The 25499-nt window shown below is 45.4% G+C and overlaps 1 protein-coding gene across 1 annotated transcript in view; it reads left to right on the top strand.

The window, feature by feature from the left end:
* The window catches only part of chst8 (carbohydrate (N-acetylgalactosamine 4-0) sulfotransferase 8), a gene marked incomplete at both ends in the record, with an annotated part of 167897 nt that extends 148238 nt beyond the window's left edge, over nucleotides 1-19659 (top strand). The window contains 2 exons of the mRNA XM_083662476.1: nucleotides 16036-16073; nucleotides 18532-19659. Of these exons, the coding sequence (XP_083518602.1) occupies nucleotides 16036-16073; nucleotides 18532-19659 (1166 nt within the window). The remainder of the gene's footprint in view (nucleotides 1-16035; nucleotides 16074-18531) is intronic.
* Between the last annotated feature and the right edge of the window lie 5840 nt (nucleotides 19660-25499).

Raw genomic sequence — 25499 nt, 5'->3', positions numbered from 1 at the left:
AGTAGTGAACGGCCAGGAATGGGTCTCGCGCTACTTTTGAATGCTAAAATAAAGCTGATAATGTACAATTTGATTAAAAAAAAAATTCAAAGTACAACACAAACAGCGCTGCTTAATCCAGGACCTTACTTCCTGGAACTCTTGAGAGTAAAAAACTGGTCCATTGGAGTGAATGGAGATGTCGCGACTCTTCTAGAACACGGCTCTGGGGTGTAGGCTTTTAGAGACAGGAGGCAGCAATAGGCTGAGGGGGGTTAGAGAAATAGATAGGGATGTGAATGCAATGTTGCTTGTTTGGATCCCTGAAGCAGTTGGGCAAATCTGGGCAGTGATAGACCCTTTTCACGGTGGCCATTTTGTGTCTCAAAGGCAGGATAAACACAGGTGTGTACCAAAACATTAATTAGGGTTTCCAACTTGCACGCTGGGGAACCTAATTAGGGAGTTGGTTGCACCTGTGTTTCTCCTGCCTTTTAGACACAGAATGGCAGCTGTGAAAAGGGTCTATTATAGGGGGGAAGAAGCCATGCTTGCTGGCTTGCTCAGTCAAAACCCTTTCATGGATTTAAAAAGTAAAAAAAAAAAGTTCAGGTTCAGGCTATATTTTATTTGTCATATTAGCTTCCTCTTTTTGTTCAGGTGAGGGTTGAGTTATTTTCGCTTCTTTCTCCTCAGAATCCGCCTGGCAGGCAGCAGCATGTGTAAAGCCTCCACAGAAACAAGGAGCTGTGTTCCTTCAATGACACCTCGGCTCCCCCGGCCCTCAGGGGCAACAGCCACCTGACGTGGATCAGAGCTATTCCAGGCAGAGGAGGGGGGGGGGGGGTGTCAGTCAGAGCAACAGCACTGTGCAGCAAGCACACACGCACACACACACACACACACACACACACACACACACACACACACACACACACACACACACACACACACACACACAGTCACACACAGTCACACACACAGTTACACACACACACACACACACACACACACACACACACACACACACACACACACACACACACACACACAGTCACACACACACACACACACACACACACACACACACACACACACACACACACAGTTACACACACATGTTGCTCTCATTAGCACAGAGCTTCTAGAGGGGTTGAGTAAGCGCCGCTCCGCTCGGATGATCACACTTCCACTTCCTGCTCCGCTCAGATCATCGCACTTCACTTCCTGTCAAAGCGCTCTGCCGTGGAAAGTCGAGCTTCTGTAAAAAAAAAAAAGTCTCTAAGCAGCAAACTTTTACCGCTATTATTATTATTACTTCCATCAGCATCAACAACACCGAACAGAGCTGAAGGCAAGAAGTCTGCAGCGACTGTTGTGTTTATTATTCTATCTGCTGTTTTTATTATTGTTTCTGTGGGTTATCGTCGGTGGAGGAGGGGGGCGGTGCAGGGGGGCACGGAGTTGAGGAAGGGGGCGGTGCTGGGTGGCACAGAGGGGAGGAGCTGGGAGGTGCAGGGGGGAGGAGCTGGGCGGTGCAGGGGGGCCACAGAGGGGGGAGCGAGAGGAGATGAGAGGTAGGACACTGCAGGCCAGAGGTGACGCCCTCATGAGGAGGGAGGGTGTAGAGCAGCAGAGAGGAGTGCAGAGAAGAGGAGAGATAAGGCGCTTAAGAGCAGCAGGGAAGCTGGAGGAGAAACAAGTGTGAGAGCCCAGAGGGCGAGTATGAAGAAAACCAGGAAGTGCTTGAGGCTAATGAAGCTCCTAGCATGGTCTTGTTTGTGGGGCACCAGAGGTGAAGCTAGCAGGCATCGCTTTAGTGTCCGCAGACAAAGAGAACGGGCTGTGTTGTTGGAGGAGATCAGTCCACAGCTGGACGTGTGTTCTCCTCTCCTCTCCTCCACGCAACTCTGTAAAAGCTGTTTGCTGATGACAGATAATCAATCTGAGCCCGGGCCCGTTCGCACTTCAGTGTCAAAGAGCAATGCAATCTCAGGCTAGGATATCACAACCGCAACAATCCATTCCACCTACAAAGCACTATTTGAACAGGATCGGGTTTTACCGGAGGTCATATAATGTCCTTTTTTATTAGCTCGATGTGTGTTACTATTCATACGGGCGATTTTTTTCTCCCCCTCATTTCCCGCTCGTAGAGCAGATGTAAAACATGATGATCTACACGTCTGCAGTCTGTGTGCAGTGCAGTCACACCTCATGCACAGCTTAGCAGAGAGGAATCTCAGAGAGGAGAGACGCTGCACCTCGTAGCCGCGTGGGGACAGACATGTTTTGACAATCTGCCAAGAGCAGAAGGCATTTTTTACATAGGAGATGTCAATTTGAACTGCATGGCTCTGGCTTTGCTGAAAGACACGGGACAGCCTGCTCCCCCGATAATATGGATCCTCATTTAGTTTTGCCGCACGATTTGGATGGAGCCAGGAGTGGAATATATAATGTAGAGCAAGGTTATGAAAACTTCCAAGTTTTGCTTTGCTATCAGTAAGTGACAAATTGTAATACGTTGACCCTCAATTGTGATTTAAAATGTGCCTGGTAAGAAGAACCATCCTGATAACGCGAACTCCGACAGCCCATCAATATCGGCAATTCCAATCCAAATCCACTCGGAAGAACGGCAAAAACGTCTTTTCCGCCGATCAATTCCGCTGCTGTTACATACTCTTGTTCTTCTTTCATTGTTGTTATTGAGTCTATTTCTGCACTTACGGCTGTTTACTCTGCTAACGTCAACGTTACCGCTCGTTGCTTCGGGAGCCACCAGACCGTTTTGCCAGCCGCCTCTCTGATTGGCCGGTTACGTTGTCAACTACGACGAGGCAGGTCCCTGATTGGCCCGTGCACTTTGTCATTTCTGGAAATCGCTGGGGGCGGGCTGGAGGCCAGACCAGAGCCGTGTATATAGAAGAGTCGTGACAACTCCATTTGTATTTTTTGTATTTATTGATTTATTTGAGGGACAGTGCACATTAATTAACATGACTGTAAACATGCCAGTGTTAGCCAAACGGCTAATTTTCAACTGATGTCCCTTGGCCAGAACTTAAGATAGCCATTAAAAGCAAGCAAGCAAGCAAGCATTAAAAACAAACACCAACAATAATACACACAAGCAAATAAAAATGTAAGTAAAAATAACATGTAGCAGGCCAAAGCAATTGGCACCATGCAAGTTAAAACAGACTATACAGGCAGACAGACCAGCACAGACAGTTAAAGCATGCCAACATTCAGACCACATTATTGATAAAACCATAAGCATGCTATGTTCAAACAAAGACAAACAGGGACATACACAGGGTCCATTCACTCCAATGGACCAGTTTTTTACTCTCAAGAGTTCCAGGAAGTAAGGTCCTGGATTAAGCAGCACTGTCGAGTTGCAGCAAAATGGACAGTTTGTGTTGTACTTTGAAAGTTTTTTTTTTAATCAAATTGTACATTATCAGCTTTATTTTAGCGTTCAAAAGTAGCACGAGCCTCCTTCCTGGCTGTTCATTGGCTAATGAGCAGTGTTGGGGGTAACTCATTACAAAAGTAACATATTACATGTAATATATTACTTTTAGCAGTAACTCAGTAATATAACTTATTACTTATAGGATTTCAGTAATATTATACCAGTTACTTTGCCAAGTAACTCAAGTTACAAATTGAGTTACATTTTATTAAATCAAAGTACATATTTAAAAAAGATACAATCATTTCCTAATCAAACTGTGTGTTTTTATGCAAATAACCACTATAGACGACAAACAATAACAAATGAAAAGGGTAACATTTAGAATTTTGGATTGTTTACACTGACTTCAAGGCGGTTGAAATTATTTTTCGGGATGGTTCCGGGGCAGCGATGTCATTCTGCTGCTGCTGTTGTTTTGGTGAAAGTAATGCAAAAGTATTGTAATAAGTAACGAGTTACTCTACACAGAAAGTAATATTGTAAAGTAACTTATTACTTTGAAATTAAAGTAACTAGTAATATGTAGTATATTACATTTTGAAAGTAACTTGCTAATGAGTCATGCATTTTGGACCTCCGCTGACGCTGTGGTAACCCCTGTGGTAACCCCTGACTCTCTGCATGCCCGTGGGGGGGATCACTGAGCTGAACTCCAGTCAACGGGCGGGCATGGAAGCTGCTGCTCCACTGAGGGGTGTGAGGGAGGGCTTCTCCCTTTACAATTCACTTAGCATTCAGCCACGTGCTCCTCTGCTTTACTCACATGTCGAGGCTCATCAGGCCCTGCTGTAATCAGTGGTGTGGTGACAGAGAAACAAGGCGTGTCTGTGTGTGTGAGAGAACGTGACGCTGACTCAAATGAGACGCCAGGGTAAACAAAGTGACAGGGCCAATTCCAGCTCCCGATCTCACAGCAAATCGGGGTGAACAGGGGAGCAGCGGAGGCTTAACGAAGACGTATACAGTGCAGAGCATCTGAGCAATCACAGCGCCCCCAACGGACCACCGGGAGCTCCACCACCAGGCCACGATCAACGGATTTGGCATTGCCTTTTATCTTGAAGGAATAAAAAACTGGGGGTGGGTGGGGGGGGGGGGGGGGTGATAGAAAGAAACAACCTGTTTAATCCCTCCAGACAAAACAGTGGAAAAAGCCTTGTAGAAAGTCTGACTCTTTTTCATGTCAAAATGTTATGTTTATGTTTTAGGTAATGGCCCCTTGTGAATTGTGCCATTTTCCAAATCTTTATTCGGATCTATATCTTTGTAGTCCACAGGGCACTTTGTTCATACACTCATCCATCATCTGTCGATCGACAGAAAATTAATGGACAACTATTTTGATAATCGATTAATCGTTTTGAGTACAATTTTAAGAGAAAAGGTCAAAATTCTCTGATTCCATCTTCTTAAATGTGAATATTTTCTGGTTTCTTTACTCCTGTATGACAGTAAACTGATATTATCTTTGGTTTGTGGACAAAACAAGACATTTGAGGGGGCGTCATCTTGGGCTTTGGGAAACACTGATCGTCATTTGCTGCAATTTTCTGACATTTTATAGACCAAACAACTAATCGATTAATCGAGAAAATAATCGACAGATTAATCGATTATGAAAATAATCGTTAGTTGCAGCCCTACCTTGCAGTAGTAAGTCTTTCTTGCAATAGTTGGCCCAGGCTACAGATACAGAGCATAGCACTTCTTATGAGCGTCTCTCATGGTTTAGTGTCGTCATCAGTTCTGTTGAATACCCTGTTTATTTTATTCTTTAATTATTATGATTAATTATTATTTTTTATCTAGCAATGCCCCTGCAGATTCCAGGATACGCATCCATCTGCTCTGCCTGCAGATGTGGTTGTGTGAACCCCATCTCACAACTTCCCGGCTTCTAAACCAGCCAAATTTCAAAAAAAGTCAACAAGGGAGTGTCTGCTCGAGAGGATACTGCATCGTGCGCTCGGCTCTGCGCCGAGGTCCAAAGATCTGCAGCGTGTAAATAAGATACGGGCCAATTAAAACCTCCTACAGCCCATCTCAACCCGCTATCATTCAACTTAACCTCCCGATCGCAACTGACAGGTCGCATTTGTTTCCACACCCCTCCTCCTCATCTCCATCCCTCCTCGACATTGTATTGAAACAAACCCACCTCCTCCCACCACACGCCCACATACACACACACACAGCTCTCCTCCTCTCCGACTCTGTTTCCATGGAAATCTGTCCTCGGAAGTGTTCGCTTCCCCTAACCTTGGAAGTCACCCGAGAAGCATCCACTGGGAGAATAGACCTATCATTGTCAAATTGAATTGTCTTAACGACAATCAGTGCCACATTCTATAAGGCCTTTGAGCCCATTCCTATCCCGTGTGTCGTTCGTTATTTCTCCTCCTGCTGTGTGCGCGGTGCCTTCACTTGCCAGCGTGAGAATAAGACTTCTAGGATTCCGCAGAGAAGGGAAGCCAAAGCCTAACCCAATTTGCAGCAAATGAGAAGCGGACTTTTGTAATATCTCAGTGACAGTTTCACATTCTCCTTAAAATGCATTTTCACAATTTCATGGCCCTAGAAAGGGTCTCATTCCAAAAGCACTATATATACATGGGGTTGTATGAGGTACTTATCCATAGTGTATACCTGGTTTGGAGAAGTGGAAAGTAGCTGTGGCACAGAAGCAAAGCGTCAAACGTTAGGGGTGTTCTACAACCCAGGTTATACGAGTGAGAACGACAGCTCTCACTCTAGTGCCATATTAACTCATTCCGCGTCTCGAGCAAAACTTCCGCAGTTCCGTTGTGACGCGCTGTGACGTAAACACACGTAACATTTTACTTTGTTGCAAAAACACAAAATTAAAACTGGGAAAAAATCAGTCACACGGCTTTCAATGTTATGTATCGGGTTGAGATCATTTTGCCAATTCGTTCACATTAATGCACAGAAATGTGTCTACGATAGCGTTAGCCATGGAGCTAATACCTGTAATAGCGCCGGTCAAGACCGCTTGTCCTGCCCACTGCCGCTCAGAGTGCTCTCCCATTGGCTGAAATGCTCTGTCGCTCAATCATCCGCTAATCTGATTGGCCAGAAATACCAGGATGGATTATGGGATGAATAGATTCTTCACTCGTAAGAGCAGTAGGCTACATGTTAGTACACACTCTTGTACTGTATCTTGTACTTACTTCTGAATCAAATGTTTCACGGTCACGATTCTCTCCGAGAACAGTTGGCTTGGTTCCAGGCTTAAAACTCTTTAGATAAGGATTTTTCAAAAACGTGATGAGAAAAATGAATGGAAATATTCGTAGGTGACGTCAAGATGTCACGTGACTGTTGAGCTCTATACCGTTAGGCTAAGGATAATACCAAAGACGATGGGATTCAAGCAAGACGGCCCAACTTCAACTCACTTCCTGTCATTTTGTCACGTGGGGTTTTGCCCATGGTTTTCCACGGACACGCCCACTTAGGAGACTTTCGGCAGGTCTGAGTCAATGGTTGACCACGCCCATTTAGGAGACTTGCTGCTACCATTTGTTAGAATTGGCGGAGCCTGCGGTGACCCATCTATAGCCATATAATATCTATGATAATAGACATTATCATGTAGCGTCCTTGACACTAGAACCGCCATGGGGGTCATTTTTTTAAATGACCCTCTGTTGGCTCTAGGGCGTATAGGTTGAGGCGATGTCTCGTCATAGACGCTGGCTTAGCTGGCTCAGCCTGGCTGGGGGCGTGGTCAGGGTGGGGTAAATCCCCCGTTCTATCCATTCAGCAAAGTTAGAATTTAGCTGATAGCCCGGCCCAGGCAGACACGATCAGGGACTCAACCACCGCAGTAAACGCACATCTGAGCAGACGTCTTGTGTTCTGCTCTAGAACCCCCAAACATGTAGTTTAGAGCCGCAGCGCCGTCCTCTCTAGTGAGTCAGCCCCATGGTCAGCCTATTGAGATATGTGGGCGGTTTTACCCCACTCGCGCGCCAGCCGTATAACATTTTGTGGGCGTTCCCACACATTGCCGACTGTCTCTATTGGAATGTTGGCGGTAACGCCGGTATAAGAGAATAAGCAGGAGAGAGATGTCATGATGATGATGAAGATGATGACGACGATGAGCTGAACAGCTGCTTGGTCTCGCGAGCAGGAAAGTGCTTTGAAAATAACACAAAGGTGTTAATGCGGCAGCACGCCCCTCACATCATAAATAGCCTTCTGCCTGCCTCAGCTTTTATTCCACTGAATATTGATGTAGGTTTTGTATGCATGTGCTCCACCGCAGAGAATTATGAGCCAAAGCGTGAGTTATTTATGTTGCACAGGAGCCACATTGATCTAACGTGGAGCCGATTGAAGGGATTGTCGTCCTTTTTCCATTGAATTTTCAACTAATAAGAACGTGTGTGCAACGATTTATGAGCTCTGCAAACCTTGACCTTCACGTGGGGGTCAAAGGTGGAAGGCGAGGCCCATACCGCACGAGGCAGCGTGGTGAAACATCACGTGCAATTTATGGCTTTCACTAATAACTGCATATATCCTCACATGCTTCGCCCCCCCCCCCGCCCCCCCCCCCCCCCTCTGAGGTCAAATTAGTGAGCGTTGCCTCCTGGTGGAGGTCAGAGGAATGTCATGATGGGTTCTCTCGGAGGGGATCTCAGGAGGCGATGCATCACGATGCATCTCGATACAGCTCAAAGTATCGCAGCTCCAAGTATCAAATCCTCAATTTTCTATATTATTACTGCACATGGCTACTTTTTCATCAATTAATACAAGCAGTCAGATAAATATCAAGTCCCTATTTTACTTGGAAAGTGCTTTAAAATCTGAATGTCAACAGAAATTTAAACATAAACGATTCAACGATTCATCTGTCAACGATTCGATCCGATTCGATTCACACGTCCGCATCGCGATGCATCGATTATACGATTAATTTTGACACCCCTATGATGTGGATCATGTCAGCAGCACCTCATCCGTTCCACACCATGTCATCATTTGGTTCGTATCGTTTCTCAGCCCCTTTATGTTACAATCAGCTCTCTTGAAAATAAAATGTACAATAAATAGTCCTAGTACCTTCTCACCAGTGGGTGCCAGCCAGGAGCTTTAAAGGGACATCAAGTAAGCGTTGAGCTCTATCGACCTCTATCGACAACCAGCAGGAACTGCAACAACAACATCAACAGGAGTTGGCTCCTCCTACACAAGCGCCACTCCATCGCCAACGCATAGAGACACTGCATGACATAGGCCACGCCCATCATGGGGGAAAGCTCTCCGTTCACTTCCACACACCAGCATCATTTTCCTTGAATTAAACATAGCTAAAAGCCGTTGTGTGGTGGGCTGCGCAGACAACAAATGTAAAAAATTAAAGTTTCCGAGCAAAACAAGGAAGGAGAATTGGCGAGAAGAAAAATGTGGATCTAGCTGTCAAGAAGTAAGTTGGAGTGTTCATCTTCCGTATATACGATCTTTGTGTGCACCAAGCGACCATGCACGTGACATAGGAGAACGCCAGGATTGGGGGGGGGGGGGGGGGGGGGGGTTTGTTTCCCCCCGTTTTGGGCGTGGTTTCTGAATGATGATGTGCTCCGCAGTGTCAATATACCATCCCTCTTTGAGCCTGTTATTCACACAAACACCATTGTCAAACAGTAGAGAAGAGTAAGCTAAGCTAATGAGAGCAGAGATCCAGAAGGTGATACATCACAATGCAAAATATTGGAATACTAATACTGAGTTGTCATTTGCTTTTTTTGGCTAGAGAACAAGTCATTTCATCTATGAGCCTTTTTAGCCTTTGCAGTTGAGGAACATCTTGCTTCAGTGCTCGCCTGCTTCTCCAGCAGCAGCAGTGCTCCACCACCACTGAACAGCTGCACATGTCAGCAGAGAGAGCAGAGTGGGAGGGTTTTGCATTTCCAAAGAATGGAGAATTTTTGGTCCAAAACACAGAGGACAGGTTGGAAAGTGACTTTTGAAAAGCAGAAAAATCTCAGCGGCTGGTAAAAGTAGTCGTTGAGTCACTGCTCAGCCCCGCTGCAAGTATATATAGTGATTTTGTGCTATGTTCAGTATGTAAAGACGCAACACATTCTCATGACGAGGTTTTAAAGCATCTCCTCCTCCTACAAGTCATCTGACTCACACAAATTATAATGATTATAAAACACCTCGGCCCAGTTGCACAAAGCACCTTAGGTTAAGGTTTCCCTTAGAGTCAGAGTTAAGGTGTCCATAAAATAGAATCGGCTGCACAAAACACCCTTACATCTTGTGCTTATGTTTTTCTTAAAATAATTAACCTTATGGAGAAGATTTAAAATAATTAACCTTATGGAGAAGATTTATGGGTGCTTTGTGGAGCCGACTCTATTTTATGGACACCTTAACTCTGACATTAAGGGAAATCTTAACCTAAGGTGCTTTTGTGCAACTGGGCCCAGCTGGACTTTAGATGGTCCAAATAAACTCGGCTTGTGTTTTTAAAGAGCCTCTGCCAGCAGCACGTCTTCAATCCGGAACCGGCTGATTGCACCTCGGGCCTCCCCAGCAGCAGCTGCTCTCACTGGCCCGGACCGGCCCAGACTGGCAGGATCTCAATGCCGGAACATCGTTTTATCCCCTCACCACAACAAGCTAAAACATCAATGGAGCAGATCTTATCTCTGTTCTGAAGCGTTGCTCCTCTGATAAAGCACACCAGCATGCCAGAGCGCCGTACTCCCACACAGAGTCAAGTGGAGGGTGCAGGTGTGGGCGGGGGAGGGTGCAGGTGTGGGGGAGGGTGCAGGGGAGTGCAGGTGTGGGGGAGGGGGGGAGGGTGCAGGGGAGTGCAGCTGGCTGTGGTCATGTGCTGAATGTGACTAATGAAAAGGCTATACAGCGGGGCAACATGTCTGCCTACACTGAAGACCGGGGCCGGAGGAGGGCGCGCCTCGTCTGGCTTCTCCTGCAGCTACCCTCCTAGCTCTGCAGCACCCTCCTGGCTCTGCCTCTGGATTAAAAACAGGCATTTAACAAGTCCTCCCAGAACACAGAGGACCACAATCCTTCACTTAACGAGCTCATTAGTTCACATTGTGTTTTGTCCTTTGCTCCTCTTCGGTGGCGATGGCAGGGAGAGAGGGCTGTTTGATGTATGTCTCTGTGTTAGAGAGAGAGTTGTACGAGGGGTCTTTGTGAGGGAAGGCTGATAATGGCTCTGCTAATGATGTAGTCTCCACTTTCATGGTTTCCTTGTACTAGTCATGTCGTATCAGGCTGGTTATGTCGGCTCCTCTCTGCATGAATATTCTTCTGGGAATATTCTTCACGCTTTGTTTCCAAAAGGAGTGGTGCTGGTTAGGATTGAGGGCACCTGACGATAAGGCCAAGGAAGGAGTCAGTTCCACTTTGAAATCAAGGTTCCCATACAGAGGATCTCGTTTGGTCCAAATTATGCAGTGACCAGTGGATTGTATGAGTTTGTTTGAACCCCTTGAAGTTTCTCAAGGGAGACACTGAGGCGAAATTTGAAGAATTGTACATTTACTGTCTGGGGATAAAATAAAATAAATCGATAAAAAATAAAGACTGCTGTTTTCTTACCATTGCCATGGCAGTCCCCGGAGAAGTCCCCCTACATGCATCTATTCTGTTACATCACCACACGGCCATTTTGGTAGGAAAATAACAGGTGATTGTAATCAAGTAACAGGTGATTTCAATCAAGTGACACAAACAGCCAATGAGCTGTGTGTAGTGTAGCGCCATATTGGTAGGACAATGCTTGTTGTGACATCATGGGAATACTATGAATACTGTGTTAGTGCTGCAGAGAATCCTTTCTTAAATGTTATACAGTCAAATCAGTAAATCGGTATATCCTAAAGCAAAACGAGTTACATTGTAACATTGTAACATTGTAACATGTAACATTGTAACTTCCCATTGCTAAAAAGAGAGAAAAAGTGCACTTTGATTAAACAGCTCCTCTAGAGGATGGGGCAAACGTTTCTTATTTCAGCAAGCATGCAGTAAAAACTTGGCAGCAACATCTGTATGTGGAAGAATTACCAAGATGAATCTGCTGTATCTCGCAGGATGAAACCTTCGCTCTCAACAATTTATCACTGTTTCACCGCGCGCAGCAGAGAAAAAAATCAATAGCATAGTTATACTGAGTGGAATTGACTGAGTGTGAAATTGCAATCAAACTACAAATATTAGCCTCAACCAAATAGATGCTACGGAGATAAATGATGTTTACAAATCTCCCCGAAATGACACTGGGTTTACATTGTTATATTACTTGTTTCAGTTATAGTCTCTCGGGGCGGAAAATGTACTTCTCATCAGCAGAAGTAATTTTGACTCCCTGCAGGGCCTGAGATGCAGTACTAGATTTAAGTCGAATCGAGTCAAGTCAGATTCTTTTCAAAAGCACTTTTAACAAGACGCGTTTGTCACAAGGTGCTTGGCAGGATAACAAGGTCTCCTGGTGGCTCAGTTGGCTACATCTACAGATCTACACTTCAAAGTAAACCTACTACGTATATATGTGTCTCTGTTTCCATTTGCTTGGACACCGGTGGCCTGACAGCATTCCTATTTGGCACGGGTTACCGCAGGGGTCCCGAGCAGACGGGGCTGGATTTTTGAAATTGGCGTAATTAGGGCCAATTAAATGGACAAAAACGGCTAATTAGTGGTCCAAATGAGTGCACACGGGTTCAGCACCACGGAGAGCTCCATTCATTAGCCAGGGAAGTGGACTGTGAAAGTCCTCTGGGGCGAGAGAGAGAGAGAGAGAGGGGAGAGGCTGCATGCCAACTCTGTGAGCGAGGCCTGCCTAAATGGCCAATTAGTGACTGTGTGCTCCAAGTGAACGGGTATCAGAACTGGTAGCAGTCAGTCAGTGTGATGTCCTGAGTTCAGATCTTGCATGTCGTCCCTCTGTCCCAAATCTTTGCTGTTTCTCTCTACTGTGAACTAACCAAAACGAAGGATACAAATACAGATAACGGTGCAGACAAGAGAGAGCGACCCTATCACAGATTTTGTCCAGAAAAGGTCTAGTTCAGCGTACTGATAAGGTGTGATTCCTCTGCTTGAAGGTGTGACACGATGCTACACAGTCACCAACATCTGTGACAACCTTCCTAACAAAAGCCACCTCTTTTAGCAGGATCCAATTAGACCTTTGGAGATTTCAATTAATACCACCCTGATGGGCTTTTCAGAATCCATATCTTGACGAGATGCTCGGGGGGGGGGGGCCTACGGGGGGCGCTCACGCTGCTCCGCCCGCTTCACAACCGCAGATTTAGCAGAGAAAGCGTGGCTATTATTGTTGCGCCGCTCTCGGATTGTGTTTGCCTGCCGATGCCACCGCGCGCGCCTCGTGATAAATATTCTTGCGTTTTCTATTCACCAATGTAAACCAACATCAATCAGACGCGGTGGCACATGGCTACGCGAGCCATCATTAGGGTTAGGAGATCAACTAGCGCAGCAGCGCCCCGAACAAGATTAGAAAATGTCACACACCCTCCTCCTCCTCCAACCCCCTCCTCCTTCTCCTCTTCCCGCGCCTCCTCCTCCAGTAGAAGGAACAGGACAGGTGAGGAATCAGCGCACAGAGCCAGCCAGACACCGGCACAACACGCAGCTCTCCAGCGCATGCTAATCTAAAACAACATTGTCTACCAGCACGTCCCCCCCCCCCCCCCCTCGCTCGGTCGAGACGTGTTTAAGTGCGAGATGGGTTCCCTGCAGATCCCATCACTTAGGGAAGGTTGTGGCCTGTATCTGTCCCTCCCCTCCCCCCCCATTCAGGTTCCTATCAATTCCATCCTCAGATTGGAAGTGACAGCCCACTCAGGCAGAGGTGTCTGCGCTAACCCCCTCACCACCACCACCACCACCACCACCACCACCCCACCACCCCGTATCGGCGGCCGTGCAGCCCCACTCCGAGCTGTCATCCTGATTGCATATTAGCGCGGCGATGGAGGGGACCTAAAGGAAAGGAGATGTCCAGCTGGAGACAGACCCCCCTAAACACATCGCCTGTCTGTTCCTGCTGCTGCTGCTGCCTCACATCTGCCAATACACACAGCAGCCACACAACCAATCTATCTGTCTCTATTGCTCCGCTGTCCTCCTCCAGAAATAAAACAAACCGCAGCTCTCTCTCTCGTTCTCTCTCTCTCACTTTCTGTCACTGTCTGTAAACTGCATCTATATCTCAAACTGCATCTCTCTTCCTCTGTTCCTCTCTTTGTCTTTGTCTCGGTTTATTTTTCCTCCTTTCTCACCACTAATCTTCTCATGCTTTCACCCTCCATGGTTGCCACAGGTGTGGAAAGTGCTTGAAAAAAGTGCTTGGATAAAAATAAAAATAAATCAATAGCTTGAAAGTGCTTGGATTTATAAAGCGGTCCTTAATAGTGTTTAGATTTAGCACTACCAGAATCTCTGAGTTTTGAGTCTCGTGCGCTCCGTCGTCTGAAAATCCACCTATGAGACCATTTGTATGATACGTCTGGAGTGCTGAGCCAAGCTGGATACACTTTCCTCCCATCTCCAGTATCACTCTCTGCTATTGGCTACAAGCACACAGCGCTGTCATTGGCTGTTGTGCTCTCTCTCATAAGCTTTCTTACTGTAGCTCAAATGTGCGGCTGGTCACTAAGCAACCCACATTGTTTACATTGTTTAGTCTTAACACATTCAGTGCCACAGCGCTTCAGTAAAATTGTCTGGAGCCTGTGCCAGATTCACTTCCATTCAGTTGAAAACAGCTATAGAATTTTTTCTATTATGGCTATATTAACGGGGCTGGACTTTAATGAAAGATTGAACACTCCTGCTTCTTCCAAAGAAGAAATTTTGTTTCTAGACAGTTCCATTATGAAATTACAGCCTCTCAAAAAAGTGCACTTTCAAGGGTTTTCTGTCGTTTTTTTTTTCTTTCCAAGATATAGCCCCTTTTATGAATACCTTTTGCACTCTAATTTCGAGCACATTCACTGACTCTGGCTGGTGTTTTCTGATGTGGTGGCGTGTGGTGTGGTTTCTGTGCAGCCACACACCCCTCTCCCCCCCCCCCCCTCTCCACCTCTGAGCTGCGGGCTCCTCCCACACGCACAGAGTTTGCTTTCTCGACTCCGTTTTTGCCCCGGACAGATCCCAGCTTTGCTGCGCGCATCATTTCCTTGATGGGCATCAAGGAAATGATGCGCTGGCAAACGCGACTGAACGAAAAGGCTTGGCCCGTTCGGCTTCGGATGCTGGCTTTTTAGGAAATCGTGTGGAGATAGATAGAAGCATAAGAGCTCAGTTGTGAGCGCGGATGCAGCCGAGCCCACTCTCGCTGTAGACGGAGCAATATATACGGCTCTGGCAGAAAGCATGCATCGGTTTCCACGGCTTTCTCCGCTGTCTCCTGTACAAAGTAAAGGATCTGAGGTGGGTGGAGCAGCTCCTGTGACGATGTTTAAGGTGGCGCCGTGTGATCCCTTGAAGGGATTCATGCTCACTGGCTGGGTACGACCTTAAACAACAGAATTATGGAATAATATGAATTATGATTTTAGGACGTCCACAGACGTCCTTGGCACTGAACGTTACTTTTTTTTAGGACGTGCACAGACGTCCTTGGCACTGAATGTGTTAAAGACATTGATGCTCAATAGTGACGCTTTTGAGTTTCCATGAAACGGTGTTGCCATCCCAACGTGCACGAAGGTGCGAGGTAGGGCTGCAACTAACGATTATTTTCATTATCGATTCATCTGGTGATTATTTTCTCGATTGATCGATGAGTTGTTTGGTCTATAAGATGTCAGAAAATGGTAGCCAATGACGATCAGTGTTTCCCAAAGTCCAAGATGCCGCCCTCAAATGTCTTGTTTTGTCCACAACTCAAAGATAATATCAGTTTACTGTCATACAGGAGTAAAGAAACCAGAAAATATTCACATTTAAGAAGCTCGAATCAGATAATTTAGACTTTTTTTCTTCAAAAATTACTCAAAACGATTAATCGATTATCAAAATAGTTGTCAATTATTTTTCCGTCGATCGACTTAATTGATTAATCGATTAATCGTTGCAGCTCTAGCGCGAGGGCCCTGATCATCGCTGCTTGCAGCTTTGATAATTTGTTGTTGAATTAAAAAGTCCTTGAAATGTGTCGTTACAAAAGACTGACAACCCTGATCCCAGCAGAAAAAGCATCTCTTTCTCTTTCTATCCGTGTCTCATCGTCAGCGCTCACTACTGGGACATGCAACTCATTTACCAACTCTTCATGCTTGTGGCAGCTCATTACGCAGATCCACCTCCCTGCCTCCCCCCTGTGGTCTGGCAGAGCAGCGCTGGTGCCGCGGCTCACGGGCAGACGTGCTAAGTGATAGCAAGCGCTAAATTATCGGGTGGCCACTGATGCATCCGAGTTCCTCCTCGCTCTCTCCTCCACCAGGACAAAAATACATGTTGTTTACGTAAGTGCTGATTTTCCCTGTCTCTCTCTCTCCTTTTCTCTCTTCCCCCAGGTGTGAAGCGGGGAGGCACTCCACGGCAGTCCAGAGAGGTAAGTGTTGACTCCACTTCTCTCCACCCAAACACGCGAGATACGCCGCAGTCTGCTGCCGCCTCTTATCTGTTGCAAAGTGATTGTCAGCCTTGTAGCGCTCAGCGTGTCTGATAGCATCTCTGTCGAGAGGGCGACCCCCCGCCGCGCATTCAGCCAGGCAGACACACAGAGGTAACGGCCCCCAGTCAAACCTGGCCTAGCGCTAAGGATGCCATCGCACACGTCGTTGGTCTGAACCAGAGTGGAAGTTTACTACTACATGTTGGCATTTGGTTGGGTTAGGTCAGGGGTGGGAAACTGTTTTTCACGGGGGGCCACATGAGAAACCCAGATTGTTGCCGCCGGGGGCCGAACAAATATTGTCATGCCGTAACCTATGGATGGGCAACTTTGATTATTAGAGAGGGCCACAAAAAATGTCCTCGCTACCAGGTTTTGCTGAGGGCCGAACGGCGCCGGCGCGAAAGATTTGGGGCATTTGAAGCCAAGTTTAGAGGAATAACTAATTTTAAATTAACAGTTGTGATGTCATTATTCAGTCTTAACCACCAATATTTGATCCTTTTCTCACTCACTCCTATGTCACCACCTGCTCTCAGGGCTTGAAATGAACTTTTTTGACCACCTGCCAATATGGCTGCTAGATTTTAAAGTTACCAGCCAATTAGAATTTCCACTAGCCGAAATGTTTTTCTTGAAATAAACCAGAATATGAGTGGGTTAATTTAAGCACAAGTATCAGTAAGTGGCCCAGGATTCTCAAAGCCTGTGTTGAGGGTCACACAAACAAAAATGCACTCTTGAAGCTAAATAAATCCAAAACCAATGTTAAGAGTTAATTATTTAAATTTCTACTTCAATGTAGCCTTTTAGTCATAAAGATTATTGAAAGATATTCCATATTCCAGACTGAAATGCTATAAGAGAAGTGCAGTATTGGCCAGAATGACATGAACATTTGGACACTTATTCAGCGGGTATCTTGCATGTTGCGTTCAGGTGCACTGTAAAAAAAAAAAAAAAAGGTGTTCATTTTTATTTTCCTGAAAACTTTTCGCGGACCCCCATTTGAGAACCGTTGCTCTAGGCTTTTCATGCATGAGTAACTGCTGGCTATCAACGTCAATGTCTTGTGCTCGTTTCCTGTAAGTTGGATCAGACCTAACGTCGGCTCTTAACAGTTCACTGGACCCAGACCCACATTTCCAGGCATCTTGGTGTAGTTGATTGGGAGCGCTACCCAGTTTGACTGGAATACCCGCGCGGCTCAAACGAAGCGAACCGTGCGGAGTGAATCCTCCAGTGTTGGAATAAACCTCTCCAAAACACACGTGTTGCGAACATGCCCTGAGTCTCCACGTGTCCTTACGAGGGCAGGGGCTCGGCAGTAAAGTTCGGAGGATTAGAGCCGGGAGGGTTTGTGCAGCTAGACTATCGGCTACAAGCTTCAGCTAGTTAGCAGAGAGAGCCGCGGCGCGACTCCACTCCCGAGAGACGACAATAAACTCGGTTGCTATGTCAGACACGCTCCGCTCCACTTTGTTCTCGGGGCCGACCTCAGATTGCTCCGGTCCGACTCCGCTCTGATTGTCAGTGCAGATGAGAGACTTGAATTAGTGCAAACGCAGAAGTACGTGACGTCTGCTGTGTGGAGGCTGCTGCCCTGCGCTTTGCCTCCCGCACATTAAACAGACTGGGAGCGAAACGACTCCCAGATGTCCGTGCGGATGAAGGAATATGGCCATTTAAGTCAGGAGGGCGGATGAACCAAGATTCATGGCGGTCTCATCACCTTGTCTGTTGTAAAATTAACATTATGCATCCAGTCCATTGGCTTTATGATGCCATTACAGCATTTAATTGAAATAAAATGTCAGAATGCGCGATGGCCTCGGGCGTCATCTGATGGCAATCAGGCAGTAGATGATTCTAATTTAGATTTCCCATTAAGTGTTTATAAGACATTTATATGATATTACAGCTGGGTTTATTGATAGGTCACGGATGTCATTGGGCAGTGCAATGCGTGTGTCATTTGAGTTAGACAAAGTTAGACGGTTGTTGTTTAAGGTGTAGGGAAACAGCATCACCAAGTGGCCCATTTGGGTATTGACGGCAACATTTGGGGGAACATTATAGTGAGGGAATAGTTGTTTTGTGTGTGAGAATAAAAGCTCAGATTGACCACTTCACTGAGTAAAGAGCGGAAATGAGATTTCTGCAAAATATCTCTATTATCATAATGATCATAATATGAAAATGATCTTTTTCTCTGTTAAGTCTCAACATAAGGTGTGTTTTTTTTTGTCCCCAATTTCTCCCCATGGATTAGTAAAGTATCTATGTGTAAGTTGGTGTCTGTCTGTCTGTCTGTCTGTCTGTCTGTCTGTCTGTTTGTCTGTCTGTCTGTCTGCTTCTGTCTGTAAGCTTTCTGTGTCTTGTGTTTTTTCTACAGACTCTTTGTACTCAGGACAGAGAGGGCGTCAGGTCTGACTCATATCAGCACCAGCGACTGGCAGCGGGTGTCTTGTCCAGCCCCATCCCCCCCATGCAGTTCCCAGACTTTGAGAGGAGCAGCCGCTCAGCCACTCCCGGCTCTCTGGAGCAGGACATAGGCTCCCTCCGTGTCACCAAAAGACACCGGAAGCTGTTGAAAACCAGTGCGATGATCCAGCACTCCTCCAACAACGCCTCCTCCCCTTCCTCACTCTCCTCCTCTGCCTCGGGCTCTCTCCCCGCGGAGAGCTGGAAGAGGCTCTCCCATGTCCTGGAGGCACGTCGGCGACTGATGAAGGAGATGTGCGCCAAGTACAAGAGCAGCATCTCCAGGACCATCACGCGTCACCACGTGGCCCACATCTACGTGGAGGACAAGTACAAACTGCTGTATTGCCAGGTGCCCAAGGCGGGCTGCTCCAACTGGAAGAGGACTCTGATGGTGCTGGCGGGCCAGGCCGCCAACGCCCAGAGCATCAAGCACGACACGGTCCACTACGGCAACCACCTCAAGAGGCTGGACAGCTTCGACCGCGAGGGCATCATGCATCGCCTGGAGACCTACACCAAGGTCGTCTTCGTCCGCGAGCCTCTGGAGAGGCTGGTGTCGGCCTACAGGGACAAGTTTGAGAATCCCAACAACTACTACCACTCGCTGTTCGGGAAACCCATCATCTCCAAGTACAGGGTGAACGCCTCCAAGGTGGCCCTGAGCACGGGCAACGGGGTCACGTTCCAGGAGTTTGTCCAGTACCTGCTGGACGTCCATCGGCCGGTGGGGATGGACATCCACTGGGAGCCGGCGAACCAGCTGTGCAACCCGTGTCTGTTGGACTACGACTTCATCGGCAAGTTTGAGAACATGGAGGAGGAGTCCAACTTCCTGCTGCGACGGACTGGGGCGCCGCGCAACCTCACACTGCCCAATTTCAAAGATAGGAACCCTGGTGCTGAGAGGACCTCTATGCAGATCACACAAAAATACTTTGCAGAGGTCAGCATGTGGGAGAGGCAGCGAATCTATGACTTTTACTACATGGACTATCTGATGTTTAACTACTCCAAGCCTTTTAAAGATTTATATTGACTGACTACTACCATGAGGACTATTCTCCAATGACAGCAACATTCCACGACATCTTTATCACGATAGTATCCTAACCAACAGATGAACATAAACCAGATCACCAAAAGATATTCCTTGGGAAAACAGGTCATATCATACTTGATGAGTTTATCAGGTCGCAATTGTGAATTTTGGCATCTTAACAGAGAGACTTGTTATTCATCTTCAGGAGATTATCTTAAATCTTTAAGTCAACTTGCTCTGGTTTTAGGAAGAGCTGCCAGTTATAAACAAATGCCCCCTTTCAATTGAAACTGTAGAGTATGTCCACTTTTTAGACAAAACGATCAGATGAAAAGGTTCATGTAGTTTCATACTAAATGTATACTGTACTACTGTCAAGAAATGCAAGTTATTTGTTCACTACTACTAGTTTGAACACATGGTGTGGTAGAACTTTGAAATCATAAATGTTATGCTTCTAAATAGGCTTTAAATAATGCCTGATTATGGGTTGAATCATGGTATTTGTAAATGTAATAACCTACTTGGGCCCCAGATGGTTGGGACGGGTGCCAGAAAGTTAAGTCAGTGACAGCTACACATTCAAACACTATCTAAATTGTCCAAGCAGGTCACAACAGACACCAAGAATAAAGAGTTTGTGAAAGCTACTCTTACAAAAGGATTGATACCACAAAATGAAATAAAATTGTGATCTTTTTTGAAGGTATATTCAGAAACTTTAGTCCTGGGTTGACCAAATCATTGGTTACAGATATCGAATGATGAACGTAAAGTCATAATCCCCCCCCATGTATGTATAGCATTGTGGTGTAATTGCGTTGGAATTTTTCAATTTGACATATTTGCGACTACTATTTTACCTTTGTCTGGCATCAGTATACCTCTATGTATCAATGCATACTAATACAGATATTTAGAAACCGTAATATAATGGAAAAACTATAAATCTTTATAATGTGTCGAGTGCTGCCCACCGGGATGGAATCTGTATTGCACTTATAGTAGCATTTTTGTACCTCCAAATATCATGTCGGTCAAGTCGGAGCTCGAGTCTAACATTGAGGTCTCTTACATACTGTCACTGGGGTCACTGTAGGTCACTGGGGTCACTGTAGATACACGCAGGCCATGCAGGTAACTTGCAGGGTGCAGATCACTTTGCTGCCAGTTTCTCTGTCACGCCTGTTAGCATTGCAAATTTACTAATTCTTTCTTTTTCGCTTCAATACTGATCTAAAAACACACGATTTTGTCACAGGAACGACTGAGCAGAGACCTGCTTTCTAGTGAGTGAGTTTCTCCCCCGCTAGTGTGTATTTCCCAGTTAGCTCCACCTCTCAGTGCGTATCTATTAGACTAGACACCTATCTCTTAACAGCCATCTCTTTTAACAAACTCTCTCATTATGTTCATCATATCCATTCTACACTGTCCCAAGAGGCTTTTTTCTGACACTAACGTGTGACACTGTATGACGGGCATCCAGATGACTATATATTTTTCTATGTATTTCTATAATGGCTATATTTAGTGCTTCTTTGTGAAGTTTTGGTTTCATTCTTGATGTCATTTGATTGTTCTTTGAGTAAGACCATTAAGAGTGTATCGAGTGTCGTGCAGCCGAAGAGTTTCTTTGCAAAAACGTGATATGATAATCCACCTGTTGAAAACACCCCCACTCGCAAGAAAACGATTGACAGCACAAACATTCGATCTAATTGTGGCACTTTTTAAAGTGTTGAAGATAACACAAGACCTTAGTAGAAGATAATTTATGAATTGACGCTCTATATTTTAGAGGTAGTTAATGATGATGGTGATGATTTCTTGATCTAAATTGGATACACAGCGTTTTGTGAATGGGTTCTTTAATGACTTGTTGCTGGACCTGCTTGGTCTCTCTGTAGGATCATTCACCCTGTACAGATGAGCTGCCTGTAGTTAGCCACGCTGACTAATGATGCCCGTAACCCATAGCAACGCCTCACATCTGTTGGGAACACACACACACACACACACACACACACACACACACACACACACACACACACACACACACACACACACACACCAACCTAATTGATTTGTGTAAATACTATTTCTGGATAGGTAGAATATCAACATAAGTGTGAAACAAAAGGTTTTGTCTTTTACGTTTCTGCAAACCTACAATCTCAACGTACATTTGAAACAGGACTGCGGTTAATATTCTAAAACCTCGTTAAAACCAACGTTAAAAAGCAAACAAAACAACTTGAACCATTTTGGTTATATTTATGCAAGTGGAACAACTTGGTGGTTTGGGTTTTAGGCTTAAATAACAAAAACATTCAATGTGACTTACGGTTGAAATGTAACCTTTGGAAACCCTGGGGATCGAACACACGGCCCTCCGGTGTGAAAGGCAAGTGTTTCCACCCTCCATCGAACCCCGACCGCAATACCCTTAGATGGCCACCGTGCCATTTCAATACCAGACTCTATGACGTGTATTACGTTGAGATCATATACGCATCTAGAAATGTGATATGCAACGTGTTTTTGCTTCAGAAATGTGATATTCTACGTATCCGTGGATTGCAGAAACGTACAATGCCGACCAGGCTGCAGACACGCACGCACACGCGCGAGCACACACACACGCACGCACACACACACACACACACACACACACACACACACACACACACACACACACACACACACACACACAGCTAAAAGACACTGCAGGCATCCTGTACAGGGCACACTGCACAGTATTGTACAGGTTCAGCAGAGCAGTCTTGTTTTCCCATTAGATGACTCAAACTTTGCTATGGGATCACATTTAGATCAAACATAAACTGGGTCAAACATGTTGGGCCAAACAGCAGCTGCCTGCAACTAATCCTCAGAGTTTGTTTTAACCTACTTGGGTGCCAGATGGGTGGAGTTCAAGACAATTCAGATCGTGTCACATAAGTTCCGCCCCCCTTCCCAAAGTATGCTAACTTGATTTTCAAATGCTTCATTGTGACATTTTGTGGCACTCGGTGTATATTCCTATCTAGCAAACGCCACCCAGCTGGCACTAAAGTAGATGATCTGAAATCTGTTGGAAACGAGTTACTCTCTGAGGTCTTGAGCAGTCAAACCCAAACATTTCATAAAGTTGGGGATCTGCTAGAACACTTTATGAGGTGGGGGCGCTACAACCCAACAGAATATTGTATCAGATCTATCACTTAAATCCTAAATTGACTGAATGTGGCGTGGGTTCCCCAGATGTAAGTTGAGCCTAAGTTCATCTTACTTTATTTCATGTGCACAGTGATAAGATGTTTTTTTGTTTTTTTTTAATAAAATATGATGATAAAAAATCACAAAGAAGAAATATAAATGACTATTGTAACCCGCGTTGTGTACTCCCCGCAGCTGGGAATTGAACTCAGAACCTCAGGCATGGGAGGACGCTCTAGCAAGTAGGCTAAAACCCATGGGCTCTAGCATCTGTCGCAAAGAGCGTCTGGGGGAGTGAGCTTTACTCACTGCACAGCGCCACCTGCTGGATACCCTTCCACTCATTTGTGCAAACAAAGCAACAACAAAGACACCAAGAGGACAAGTCAGCACACCGTTTAATTGGATCAAATCTATTTTGATTTCATTTCATTATGAGGCTATTGAGAAAGCCACTCCTGGTCTTGAATGAATAATAAATAGCACTCAGTATTCAGCTCTACTGGAAAAGAGCTGCAAAAGAGATTTTATAAAGAGATGTATTTGTCTGTGACTAAAAGGGAAATTAACCTTGTTTTAAAATCTATACTGTACACTCTATTTTATTCTATTTTGTCCAAAAATTAAGGTGTTTGATGATTTTGACGATATTTAACGGTTTCACAGTGATGGCAATTGTGAAATTATGTCAGTATAGTGTGTTTTGGCTTTTGCAATTCCAAACTCTATTCCTCGTTCAGGTTGTGGTCAGATTTCTATGTAGGTATATAACCAATCTCTGACCAAAAAAGCTATCGCATAATTATGAGTGTTGCTCCTGCAAAATGCTACGTCAGTCCCGCCCCCCCCCCCCCCCCCCCCCCCTTCCCTGCTAATCAAGTTTTTCTTGGTACGTGGGTGTGTGGACAGATATATCAAAAAAAATATTGACGGTAACAAGTGAATGTATAACTGTTTTATTGTTGGTGCAAAATATGTATAAGATCCAATCGAAAGCCCTTTGCCTTATTTTACACTGCCAATCAAATGGTGTATTTCAGGAAGACATTCTTCAGGTGGTTGTTTTTTCTGGCTGACGAGTGTCTACTAATAAATTGTCTTTAGCATTTTCAACGTGCCTCCTTTTGTCGTCGTAGTGTCGTTCATCTGTTTGTTTCAAGTCCAATGTGCTCTCTGAACTGTGCCGAGTGCCTCTCAGCAGTGCGAGTCTCGTTGCAGCTGATTGTTGGTAGATTTATTTTGTATTCCTTTTGAAGTTGTTTTGTTTGGTTTAAGTTTTCGATCTATTTTAAACTAACAGGAACAGACATCAGCTCAGCATCTGATGCACAGCACATGTACTGACGATACCCTCCCACACCATTCTTGCTTTTTTCCGCCAACCTGGAATTGGAAGTCAGAAGTCTGAAACAGTTTAATGGCAAAGTTCTGGGAGGGAGGGGGGGGGGGGGGGGGGTTGGGGGGCGAGTCAAAATTCGGAGACAAAAGTCAGAATCCTGAGTTTAATGTTGAATTTTGAGTCAGAAAGCTCAGATTAAAGTCATAATTCTGAGATTAATGTCAGAATTATGAGGAAAAAGGTCAGCATATGTGACATCATTGATGATGTGACTGATATTACCGATGTGCCAAAATTTGAATGTCTGGGGTCCCTAGATTTTTGTGACGTCAAAGTGGAGTTATCCTGTTCAACAATAGACGACGGAGATATTATACACCGGTATAGCCTATTATTAAAAATCTCCACTTTGGGAGGAGTTTTCCAAAAACTATGTTTGCAGTGACCTTTTTTTTTAAGATTATTTTTTGGGGCAGTTTTGCCTTTATTAGATAGGCCAGTGGGCAGACAGGAAATGTGGGGAGAGAGAGAGGGGATGACATTCGGCAAAGGACCACCGTCCACGGATCAGATTCGAATCCGGGTCGGCCACACAAAGGACTTAAGCCTTAATGGTACCTGAGCCACTGGGACACCCCTGTTTGCAGTGACCTTAAACGGTGTTTGTGTGTGGACACGAAGTCAGAACGCAGAGTAAAAGCTCCGTTTTCAAAAATCCCTGTGTACGTGTGGACAGGCCCTGAGGCACTCCACAGGTAATTGCTAATTAGCAGCAAGACTTCAAACCCCAGAAGTCATGAAACATGATGTGAGTAAACTGCACACAGCGCACTCACGTTTAGCAAGCTGGCAGCTCTGTGATGCGTTCAACCAAAGAGACCAGAGAGGAAGAGGTCATTGCATGTTGTTATTTTCTGTGGAAGTGATGTACTTGACATGTTTTTGCTGTGCCCACTTCCCCATAATCTGCCTCATCTACTTCTACTTCAGATAGTGATGTCTCCATTTCCCCAAATTACTTTCCACAACCCTCAGAGAATGAACCTGAACTTGTTGCATCCAACTGCTGCTTATATGTGTAAAGTGGAGAGAGTGGTCACAGTAGTGAGAGTGATACCCCCTAACCCAACATTATTATGCTGCATTGCATTCTGGTCTATTGTGGCTGCTGTTGGATGAGAAGTGTGTATCTCTGCATCTTCTGCGATAGATTTCTCCCTGTATGAAGCTCAGGCTGTCTGATTCTGATACCAAAACCTGACGTTTGTTTAGATAG

This window comes from Poromitra crassiceps (genome assembly GCF_964638095.1).
Source record: "Poromitra crassiceps genome assembly, chromosome: 28".
NCBI classification, from domain to species: domain Eukaryota; kingdom Metazoa; phylum Chordata; class Actinopteri; order Beryciformes; family Melamphaidae; genus Poromitra; species Poromitra crassiceps.
Note: the sequence above shows the minus strand (reverse complement) of the source record. Positions and strands in the feature narration are given on the sequence as shown.